The sequence below is a fragment of the Cryptosporidium sp. chipmunk genotype I genome, assembly GCF_004936735.1.
Source record: "Cryptosporidium sp. chipmunk genotype I strain 37763 chromosome Unknown contig_17, whole genome shotgun sequence".
NCBI classification, from domain to species: Eukaryota; Apicomplexa; class Conoidasida; order Eucoccidiorida; family Cryptosporidiidae; genus Cryptosporidium; species Cryptosporidium sp. chipmunk genotype I.
The window spans coordinates 318,000-329,065 of NW_027125614.1; the positions used below are offsets into that span (position 1 = coordinate 318,000).

Below are 11,066 nucleotides of genomic sequence, written 5' to 3' on the forward strand. Positions count from 1 at the left end.
AGTATTCCAACTACCTAGAGGCTTTGGAGAAAATGTAATGCTAAACTAGGTATTTAACCTGGAAGTAAGATTTGATATAGTAAATTTGAACAGCCACCAATCCAAATGATACTAAGAGTTCAAGAATACTCCATATAGCGGCCTTCTTTCTAGATGATTCTATTGCTTCCATTTGGAACCTTTTTCTTGTAAGCGCATATTTCTGCTTTTCAGAAGCAATAGATATTCTTTCATAGAGCTTCTCCATAGATTTGATTAGCTTCCTGGATTCATTATTGCTCATTACGTTGTTAATGCTTGAGTTATAAGACATGTTCTTAATACTAAAATTCACCGTTTGTTGCACCGAGTTCATTAAATTCTTAAAGCAAAGCTGATATTCTGTGTCTTTTTGAGCATTAATACTAAAATCTCCACTATTATCAATTTTATCTAGAATTTTTGAACTCCCTTCATTTTCAAACAGGGAAACTCTAACACCCTCATATGCAGAATCTATTTCAAATGATCCAACAATGTGGTCTGCTTTCTTTGCATGAAAATGAATACATTCCGTATAGCCTGGATTTAGGATGAAGTAGAGGGCATCTGCATTAAAAGGGAATAAAGCAATAAAGACGACTAGCACAGTATATATAGGCTCAATTTTCATAAGTATCTATTGCCAGTAACTAGAATTTCAAAATCTTGTTGATTACTGATTGACCTGTATTTTTATTATTTAACACCACTTTTTTAATAATATTTTCCCTTTTTCAGCACTTATTGGCATGGTGTTCTCAACTACACACAAAACTCTTAATTATATACTTTATTTTTTCCTCTGCGTTACCCGCAAAACGAGACAGGATCACAGAAAAAAATAAAAATGTCAGGCGGCCACCGACTTTTTTTGGCGGCAGCACATTTGGACCAATTTAGTGCGCGGTAATTGCTCGAGACGTAGTAATTTAACGAATCAAAGTTTAAAAGTTTTGAATTTTTCCAATTATAACAAAAAGTTTTTGATTAATATAATTAGGGGAAATGGTAAGTTTTACGAAGAATAATCGCCTTCTCTTAATAGTTCTTATGACATTTAATCTCTTTTAGGTTAATATTCCAAAGCTTAGAAATACTTTTTGCAAGGGATCAGACTGTCGCAAACATACTCCTCACAAAGTATCTCAATATAAGAGAGGAAAGGAGTCGCCGAGAGCTCAAGGTAGAAGACGTTATGACCAGAAACAAAAGGGTTATGGTGGTCAAACTAAGCCAAAACTTAGAAAGACAGCCAAGACTACAAAGAAAATCGTCTTGAGATTGGAATGTACCAAGTGCAAACAGAGACGTTTTCTTGCCATTAAGAGATGCAAGCACTTCCAATTGGGTGGTGATAAGAAGAGAAAGGGAGGCCCAGTTTACTAAGCACTTTAGTATATTAGAAATTCTTTATTAGTCGGATGCTTTTGGATCTGACCCATAGTTTTAAAATAATAGGTCCCTTCTAATCTTGTATTTCTAAGGATTCGAGATCCATTCATTCTAAGCGACTACCATAGCTTCTTCTAATCATATGGATTTGGTTTGGAGGGTAAAATTCGAGGCAAAAAGAATCGGGATGAACTCTAGAAGAAGTTAATTTATTTTGACGAGATTCTAACAGATCAAAACATAGCTATTCAGGGGACTAACAGTTAAAATGTGGAAATTGTGCCTCCAAGAGTAGGGAAGCACTTTTCGTCAAATTTGAGTGATTCCGGGGCGGAAATCTTGTTTGAATGCGATCCACTTTGTTCACTGCACGTCGTGGTGTTTGAATTTGAAAGAGAATTTGAAAGGATTTCACTGATTAGATTTCTAGCAATATTGCACTGTTCTTCGGTACCTTGGAGAACTACATGACTGGAGTTTTTTGGTACGTTGATTGATTCGCAATTAGCCTTGCTCCTGATTTCATTAAGTACACTTCCCTTAGTCCCTATGATTAGCCCCATCTTTCCACTCGGGATTTCTATGATTTCTTTGGTTTCATTTGAAGAGCTCTCCAAAGTCTGTTTGTTGAATTCTAAAAACCTCTCTTTAAGCTTCAAAACCTCCTCCTTTGGTCCAAGGAGTGAGATTGAATTCTTCTTCTTCTCTGTCTTAATAACCTGTACGTTTGAAAAGTTAGAAGTAAGTTTCCTCAAATGTGATCGCTGGCTGCCATAAAGCTTGTCGTATGTGCAGTTTTCAAGTTCCAAAACCTCTAAATGCGCCTCTTTTGTTAGAATTTCATCAATTAGAGTATCAGCTTTAGCTTTAGCTTGCTCTGAGCCCAAAACCTCGATCACAACACTACGCCCCTCCTGTCTTTTCTGAGTTGAGATCTCTACACAAGCTTCCTTCTCGAGCTTTTCACGTCTTGAATGGTTAAGGACTCTGAGTTGATCCCTGTGAATTGTCTTAGTAAGTGGAGTATACTGAGCTCTTTCCAAGAGATTGAGCAAAGCTGGTTTTGCCTTTTTAATTTCGGAAGCAGGGCCAACTAGTACGACGGAGGAGCCGATTCTGACAATTCCCATTTTGTTAGAGTCTCTCAATTTAGAGAACTCATCCAAAATACTCCTGGATATTCTTGCGCTGGAATCTTCTGATGAATCCTTGCCTGGTGGGCTGAAAAGTCTTCTAACTGCCTTGTTATCAGCATGAATACTCTCCACTTCCAGATCCTTAATCAAAGCGGAGAGCTTGCTTTTGGCAACCTCGCATTTATCAGGTTTTCCGAAAATCAAAATCTTGCTATCATGTTGAGAATCTGAGATATCAGCCAAGCTTGAGACTTCTCTAGATTTACCTCCAAATTGAATACGAACGCTTGTCTCGGTTTCTTTCTCAATAGAACGTACGGTGGGGAGGAAGTTGAATTGTAAAGCTTTAGCAATGATTAATGAAACAGAGATTGAGACTGTGTTGTTAGAAATGTCTGAGTTCTTGTTGATTATTTCAACTGCAGCCTTTGTGGACTCTGGTGAACCTAAAATAGTTAAAGAGTTCTCCATGCGATTGATGATAACAGAGAGCTCATCCTGCAATGACTTCAAGTTAATATTCCCCGTCACGGAGTAAAGCTTCTTGATAACGCGTGGATCTAGTGAAATTGTTTCCTGGGAACTGAAGTCCAATTTGCGAATACTTTCCCAGCAACCCTCAATGTCCTTAAGTAAGCCTGTAATCTGTACCGAGTTGCCCGTTGATCTCTCAACCAAAGCCCCAAACTTCTTTTCTAAGTTCTTGGCCATCTTAGCACTAGAGCCAAATAAAACATCCAATAAATTACCTTTATTGTTTGGAAGCTCAAATACTTTTGTTTCAATTGAATCGCCGTCAATTGAAGAATCCTGTTTTAAACTTTTAACCCTATTTACCAGCCTCTTTTGCTTATTGTTTTCAGCTGCTGCTTGTGAAAGCTCGTTGTTGATAGAGAGTTTGCGTTCTATTCTAGCTCTCAGCTCATTACATTGGTTCTGGAAGTTGCGGTAGTTTTCATAAAGTGAGGCCACCACCAAGAGTTCCTTCAAATGCTGGTGGAATTCCTCGTCGTAACCTTCTTCATCCCTGGATGCAAGCTCGAAGTCATGAAGTTGCTCGCAAATAGTGTTCACACTCAGGTGCTTTGGTGGTTTCTTCAAGTTAGAGGACTCTTTAGACAAATTTTCCGAGATATTTGACAAAAGCCTGTTCAATTCACGCTCCTGTTCTCCTTTCTTACTCAGCACCTCCTCTGCTGGCAAAACTGAAAGATCCAACATAGCACGTAAATCAGAATTTGCCTTAGAGAGAAATTCTGATCTAGCCTTCGACATTGGGTCATTTGGTAACATTGCCTCAATCTCCTTCTTTGTTAACGGTTTCCTTTGTTTTCCAGCTCCCTTACCTTCCTGTGAATTTGAATCCATACTCTTCTTTTTTAATCTCCTCTTCAGATTTTTTTTCTGGGTTGCAGACAATCCCGAAAAATCTATAACTGCTGGAGTTTCCTCAATTACTTGAGGCTCTTCAATCTTCTCTTCTTGCTTATGTCTTTGCTCAACATTAGTCTTGCCATTTGAAGGCGACTTTTGTTTGCCCTTCCCTGAAGTCCCCTTACTTTGGTTTGGTCTCTTCTTTGCCATCTCGATTCCAATATACTACTAGATTACGTTGCCAAATAGATTTATGTATCTATTGAATTACTATTCCCCAACAAAAACCAAAAAAATATATATTTGGTGGTACAATAAAAAAATTCGTGTCTGTTCCCCATCCTTTCAAACCCAATCCAATATACTTTACCCCTCACTCTTTACAACCTCACAAGAAGTCGTGAAGCGCAAAAACTTTAATCAATTGATTTTATTATTAGTGTCTACTGATTCGAGCCATAATTGATATATCTCGAGTGGGGTCTCTGGTGGCGGGAACCAAATATCTTGTTTAAATTATACGGATAATATCGTCTGTTACCTAGTTCTTCAAAAGTTGAATTACGGGCTCTTATTCCAACCTTCTAACAATTAATATAGTGCTTTGCGATGCCTGAGCCGATTGTTTAATGAATTTGTCTGGAATTTTCGGCATTTTCACTTTGATCCTTCCAGATGATATTTCCTGATTTAAATGATAAAATTTTTGATTGAAAAAACAAAATGTTTGCCTGCATGCATCGGTATATTAAATTTAGGCGTTCTCATTGTTTAAATGAATCTTTTTGAGGATAAGAATTTTCAAATACTAAAAAATCATGCTATGCATGAAAGAATTTTTAGTTTAAATTTAGTTAGTGTGTCTGCGGAAATTAGATTGATCAGGCAAGCTTGCATGCTTTGTACACAAACATATTGGTGATTTACTCTCCTTTGCTATTCTCAAGCTCGACTTTCCGAATTGAGAATCCTTTTAAGCCTGACAAAATGTGTATTTGGCGCTAACATCCAATTAAAAGCTATCAAAGTTATTTTAAATTGAATTGATCTTGTGTAAGCAAAATTGTTTTTTCACAAACAATTTATAGTTTTTTTTAGAGATTAAACAGTCGAATTAGTTATGTCTTCTGAGAAAAATACTCCTAAGCTCCAGAATTATTGCTCGACTCCTACCAAGGAGGGGAAAAACATCTCAAATGCATTTTGCACAATTACAAATAAAGTGACCTCACTAACAAGGAATATCTTTTCTATTTTTAGGCTCTGCTCGCCTTTCAAAACAGATGCGAGTTTGGGACGCCCAAGGGTGCTCATTCTAGGCACAGGATGGGGATTTATGAAATTGGCAAATGGTTTGGATGTCAATTCTAACGATATTAAAGTAATAAGTCCAAACAAGTATTTTTGCTTTACCCCACTGCTCACACAGATAGTTTCAAATAGACTTCCAAAAGAAGTTTGTGAGATCCCCATAAATGAGCTTACATATAGAGGGAATAAGGAGGTGATCAAACATATTCGAGGGTTGGCCTTGGATATTGACAAGGAAAATAAAGAAGTCATATATTTTGACTCCGATAAGAAAAAAGAGGAAAGGATTCCGTATGACTATCTCATTATTAATGTTGGTAATGAGAACTCGAGTATTGTTCCCGGCATAAAGGAAAACGCACTCTATTTGAGGAACGTTGATGACTCAATAAAGATGAGAGACGCCGTTGTTAATTGCATTAAGGAGGTTAACGCAAATTGGGACAAAATTAGTGACGATGAGAAGCGTAAAAAGCTCACATTTATTGTTGCTGGAGGAGGTCCTACAGGAGTTGAGGTCTCTGGTGCTTTTGCTGAGTTGACCAAAAAATTTCTTTCCAGAAATGAATACAAGAAGCTGGCTCCGTTCATTAGCATTAAGATCATTGAAATGGCAAACAAACTGTTACCAACAGCCGGCGATAAGGTTTCAGGATACACAAAATACGTCCTGAGTTCATTGGCAGGAGTTGAGGTTTTGTTGGAGACCAAACTGAAAAGTGTTTCTAAGGACTCTGTCATTATTCAGAAAGAGGGTGAAGCTGAGGAGTTAGTTCCATATGGAGTTTTTGTTTGGGCCAGTGGAGCCTCTCCAAACTCCTTGACAAAGCAAATCTGCGACAAAGTAGAGGAGCAGTCATTCTTTAAGAAGGCTATTGTGGTTAATGAAAGACTTCAAGTCCACGGTATTCCCAATGCATATGCACTCGGAGACTGTGCTTTGGTTAGGCCTCAAAAATTGGCAGAAAGTTCCAAGGAAATTTACCAGAATGCTTTGAAGTCATCCTTTGGCCCTACTGTCAAATACCTCAGGGACAACTTTTCTATTAAAGCTTTTCCCCAAATGTTTAACTTATCAAAGGTCAAAGATCTCCCAAAGAATGAAAAGATTCTCACAGAAGAAGAATTCAAAGCTTTACTTGAAAAGCTGGATTTAATGTATCACTCCCCACCACCTACGGCTCAGGGAGCATCTCAACAAGGAGAGTACCTCGTAAAGTTGTTTAACAACTATCCATCAGATCAAGAAAAACAAGAATGCCCAGCTTTCATCTACTATTGGAACGGCTCTACATGTTATATCTATGATGACAACATTGCATTCTACACCCCATTTGGAAGTATGCTAGGCGGACTTCACACAAAGTTTATCTGGCGATTAGCATATACTGCTTTGAATCCAAGTTCGAGATCCCGTGGCTTGCTCTCAAAGAATTGGTTTAATCCATTTGGAATATTTGCTGGAGGGTACACAAACGACGAAATCTATAAAATGAACGGTGCTTCTCACTAAAAAGAAGAGCTTAGAGTGCTGCGAGAGCACCTAAACTCTTCTAATTTAACAACTGCTTTGTTATTATACTATTAAATTGTTTTTCCACTAAACAGATGACTAATTAATATAGGAGTTAATGTTGTGTTTTCTACTTTTGTAAGTATCAATTCTATCTTAGAGAGTTATGCTGCTTCAAAACATTTAATAACGTCTAGGCAGACAGACTCCGAGTTTGATCTGCATGTAATCTTAACTAGGCAGCCAAGCTCCACATTGTTTACGATTATTGCAGTACATAAAAAGGGAGTTTTTGCAAAATAAGTTCCGGAAAACAAAAGAGTATGGTTAGAGGCTTCTGGGGTAACATTTTCTGTATTGTCGCATGCAGCTGAATTAACTAAGGCCAAAAGCCCATTTACAGCTGATGAGATGTTTTTGTAAGAAAACGAGAACTTGGCAATATGTTCAATTCCACTCGTTTCTAGAATGTTCCAAACATTTTTGAACTCTCCCTGTCTTAAATAATTGGGGATTATACAGTCAGAGTGTGAGAGAGTCATTGGGTCAATAGTAAATATATCATTATATCCACAATTTTCATCTCCATCTTCGCAATATAAGTAATCCAATTTGCATGGAATAACATTCGAAACATTGGGGAAGTGATCTTGTGTAGAATTCTGAATAAGTACAAAAACAGATTCAGCTAGTCCTGGCTCCAGTCTTGGAATAGGAGCACTTGCCAAAATAGAAAACCCATCAAGTGCAGCCTCAAATTCGACATTTACATCTTTTAAAAGTACATCGTTTAAGGTATTGGCAACCTGGAACTCTAGAACGATAAATTTGCCTTCATTGAAGAAGTGCTTTTTTAATTGAACCAAATATTCAGATTCGCTCTCAGTTAGAGGAACGGAAGTTGAAGTGAATAGGTAATTACCTAAATCTTGAGCAGAAATGCAGTTTGAAAGCCTTTCATATATGAGGGAAACATTGACTCCAGGGGAAGCTTTCTCAGAATAGCCCTCTGTTCGGTTCAGGTTTCCTTGAGTGCCGGAAATATTGAGAGCTTCAATAGAGGCTGAAACAGAGCTCATCATGGAAGTTTTTTGGGAATCCTTGGTTGTTGAATCAATGGGGTCTGTTGGGATAGAGTTTAGGTCCAAAAGAGTTTCGGGATCGTTGGAAACGATTTTCCCAAGGATGCATGAGAGGTTACGGATTTTGTCGGTTTCCGTAGATATTAGCTGCTCACCAAAAAGGTTTGAGCTAGTGAAACCGCATTTGTCATCATCTGGATATTCAAGAGAATCAGAAGTAGACTTGTCATCGATTATCATTGAGTAAGTGTTTGTTCGATCTCTAACTTCGTCATCATTATCTTGGGAACATACCTGAAGAAGCGTTCTGATATCTTCTCTCAGATTGTCGCAAACAAGAGCAATTTGAACCAAGGCATCAATACTGGCAGCTCTTACTGCAGAGCTCTCTAGTATTAGCCTATTGTAGATGTACCTAATAAACCTGGAAGGATTATTGGTCTTCGGAATATTCTTTCCAAGAAATCCTAGAATTCTGATAGTAATTACAGGATACTCACAGTCTTCTATAGTTTCGCAAGCATGATAAAGAATACTTTCCAGAATATCGGGAATCTCGTTGGAAATATCAAATAGTGTATCAATTACGAAAGACTTAAGGTCGAGGCTTCCCTCTTCTCTTAAATTGGTCGCTAAGAATGCAAGGATGTTCTTGTGTTTTGTAGGGTACTTCAGAATGAGGTTTTTAGTGGCTCTGATGATATCCTTTTTCCCACTATCGCTAATATCAGTAACAAATGCGGGGATTTGTTTGACTAGCTTGTCCAGATTACTTTCTTGAGCAATTTTCAATAAAATAGTGAGTACCAAAGTTGCCATGATTCTGTTAGAGTCACTAAGCAAAGGTTCTAGCTCATGTTGGCATTTAAAAACAATATTCGGACTGAAATTGGCTAGTTCGTTGAGAATTCTAACAGCAGCGAACTTTGCCACTGAAACATTGGAATTTAAAATCATCTGGAGTGCATTCGAAATTTGTGTAATATCAACAAAGCCAAGTGCCTTATGATCCTGTTTATCGTGCAAAAACTTTAAAATGTCGCAGATCCCTCTGGAAGCCTCCAAAGATACAGCTTCGTTTCTGTTCTTAAGCATTGTATGGAAGCCATCTAATATCCAACTTAAGTTTTCCCAGGAGGAGTCCTGATTACACAATATAAAAAACATATTCTTCATTTGTCTGAGCATTAGGCAATCACTATATAAAGATTTTATAGGCAGCTTGTAGAGCATCTCAATAATCTTTTGTGTTGCTAATCTGTCATTATTTCTCAATTCGAATAGTAGTACCAAAGCATGGTACTGTACCATCCCGTCCCTTCCTTGAATACATTCACTTATTTCATTCAGCCAACGCTTAGGAATATCTCCGTGACCTCTTAGTGCCAAATTATAACCGCACAATAGCGCACTACTTGCAACAAAAGAGTTCTTATCAACTATTGCAGACTTTAAATACCTCTCAATTTGTCCAATCATTGTACCATCAGCCATCTTACTTATTACCCTGAGAGAATTTGCCCTGTAACAATCATTATTGCTATTCATATCCTTAATTAAAGAACTTATAACTACAAATGCCTCACTCTCATTTACCTTTAAACTCTTTATTGCTAAGTATACAAGTCTTCTTAAATCTTGATTATTCGATTGAAACAATCTCGTGATTCCAAAGAATAAATCTGACCACTCCTGGTCAGTGAGCCTCTCTCCACTATTAATCATATTCAGAACCTTGGTTAAAACTGTGCAGCATTTCTTTGAGTTCAAAGGGGCTTCGCTAAAACATCTAGTTTCCTGTAAAATTGAGCTTTTCTCACCCAAAAAAGGATTAATTGCAACTCCTTTATCGTCACTCTTCAAATCCATTTTGTTTTTTTATTTTCCTCTTATCTAATGTGATTAATTCTTATTTAGGGGAAAAAGAAGCCTTTTTGATTACTCCAACAGAGTTCCTTGTATCCCCCCTCAATTCTCTCACATATACGCTTTAAAGTTGCCGCTATAAATAATCTTTTTTTGCTAGTTATGAAGTTTCAAACTTCTTTCTTATTAACAGATTAATCATCCAGCGAATTAAATTCCTTATATAGACTGGAAAATTATCCACTATTAATGCCGATTATCTGTGGTGTTATATGCTTGCTTTTTTTGCTATCCCACTTTTTCGAGATCAGTAAAGTTCTATATTAGCTATATTCCTTTTCCCCCCCCCCCCAAAAAATTAGCCAAATTATAAGTAAATATTTCTAAATATGGCCTTGAAAATCTAATATTAAATCCGTTGATTTCGATTGACTCCTTTGAAATTTACCTAAATGCATGGGAAAAATAAATAGTCGCATGTTTCCCGCCAAAGCCCACAACATTTAATAAAGTGAAATTGTGTTGGATTATTGAAATATATTGGAGATGACTGAAGAGAGTTTGGACTTGATTGAGGAGTTTATAAAGGCCAGAGAGGACTTGCAGAAACGTTCATTTTCAAGTATCGATTGGGATGTTGACTATATACTTATGAATGAAACAGTAAGTTGGATTAAAGTTATTTCAACGCCGAGTCAAGTAGATAGGGGTAGCGAATTAGATCCAATTTTCAAAAATTAATTTTTTAGCTTTTACCTTGTAGGATGGTATTAAGCCAAAAAGAATGTGCCTTTATGTGCATTGATAGCCAATTAAAAGAAAGCGATGAGGTAAGTACTAAGATTTATTACTCAAGAAATAATTAGCTTTGTTGAATCGTAGATTTCAGCTGGTGAGATGTTGCAGCTCCCAATATGGCTTGCAAGAGAACTTCACTCTAGAGGCTTTGTTGGGATTAATTATCCTGATTTTCTTTCGTCAAAAATGTCAAATGCTTTAAGAACCGATCCCTGTAGCGTAGATTTAAACAATATTTCACCATATTTCTTTCAAGTTAGTGTAATCTTATTGGGTTTATTACAAGATGAATTATTTCTCAAGGTGATTTTGGAATCTTTTCGAAGCCGACTGGAGAAGTTGTTTCTAGTTTCAATTTATTTGCATCTACCGAATTCGTCTGAATCCTCAAAAATGAATAACGACCATACACAGGTATTCCTTAAGTCTCTTACTTCAATTGAAAAGGATATGTTAGAGGAATCGTCTATCAGATATTTCCAGTCAGCCAATGCTTTATACTGTAGAAGAATCAAGTAGAAATAATTTAAACAATATAAAGAAAACAAAAAACAATCATGAAACTATAATTAA

At 36.9% G+C, this 11,066-nt stretch overlaps 6 protein-coding genes across 6 annotated transcripts; 3 read left to right on the top strand and 3 right to left on the bottom strand.

The window, feature by feature from the left end:
• Window positions 1–40: 40 nt before the first annotated feature.
• On the bottom strand, window positions 41–652 carry ELE39_001065 (P24 like gold domain; the record flags this gene model as incomplete). The annotated part of the gene is made up of 1 exon (XM_067344104.1): window positions 41–652. One exon carries the CDS (start codon window positions 650–652, stop codon window positions 41–43), a length of 612 nt encoding a protein of 203 aa, XP_067200142.1.
• A 374-nt stretch (window positions 653–1,026) lies between these two features.
• Window positions 1,027–1,407, top strand: ELE39_001066 (ribosomal L41; the record flags this gene model as incomplete). The annotated part of the gene is made up of 2 exons (XM_067344105.1): window positions 1,027–1,029; window positions 1,093–1,407. The coding sequence occupies 2 exons, from the start codon at window positions 1,027–1,029 to the stop codon at window positions 1,405–1,407; spliced, it is 318 nt and encodes a 105-aa protein (XP_067200143.1).
• A 269-nt stretch (window positions 1,408–1,676) lies between these two features.
• ELE39_001067 (KH domain) lies at window positions 1,677–4,133 on the bottom strand (the record flags this gene model as incomplete). Its single annotated transcript, XM_067344106.1, has 1 exon — window positions 1,677–4,133. One exon carries the CDS (start codon window positions 4,131–4,133, stop codon window positions 1,677–1,679), a length of 2,457 nt encoding a protein of 818 aa, XP_067200144.1.
• Window positions 4,134–5,043: 910 nt separating this feature from the next.
• ELE39_001068 (mitochondrial NADH dehydrogenase) lies at window positions 5,044–6,747 on the top strand (the record flags this gene model as incomplete). The annotated part of the gene is made up of 1 exon (XM_067344107.1): window positions 5,044–6,747. The coding sequence occupies one exon, from the start codon at window positions 5,044–5,046 to the stop codon at window positions 6,745–6,747; it is 1,704 nt and encodes a 567-aa protein (XP_067200145.1).
• A 164-nt stretch (window positions 6,748–6,911) lies between these two features.
• Window positions 6,912–9,698, bottom strand: ELE39_001069 (coatomer SEC21 gamma subunit like; the record flags this gene model as incomplete). The annotated part of the gene is made up of 1 exon (XM_067344108.1): window positions 6,912–9,698. One exon carries the CDS (start codon window positions 9,696–9,698, stop codon window positions 6,912–6,914), a length of 2,787 nt encoding a protein of 928 aa, XP_067200146.1.
• A 543-nt stretch (window positions 9,699–10,241) lies between these two features.
• Window positions 10,242–11,012, top strand: ELE39_001070 (uncharacterized protein; the record flags this gene model as incomplete). Its single annotated transcript, XM_067344109.1, has 3 exons — window positions 10,242–10,358; window positions 10,445–10,525; window positions 10,578–11,012. The coding sequence occupies 3 exons, from the start codon at window positions 10,242–10,244 to the stop codon at window positions 11,010–11,012; spliced, it is 633 nt and encodes a 210-aa protein (XP_067200147.1).
• Between the last annotated feature and the right edge of the window lie 54 nt (window positions 11,013–11,066).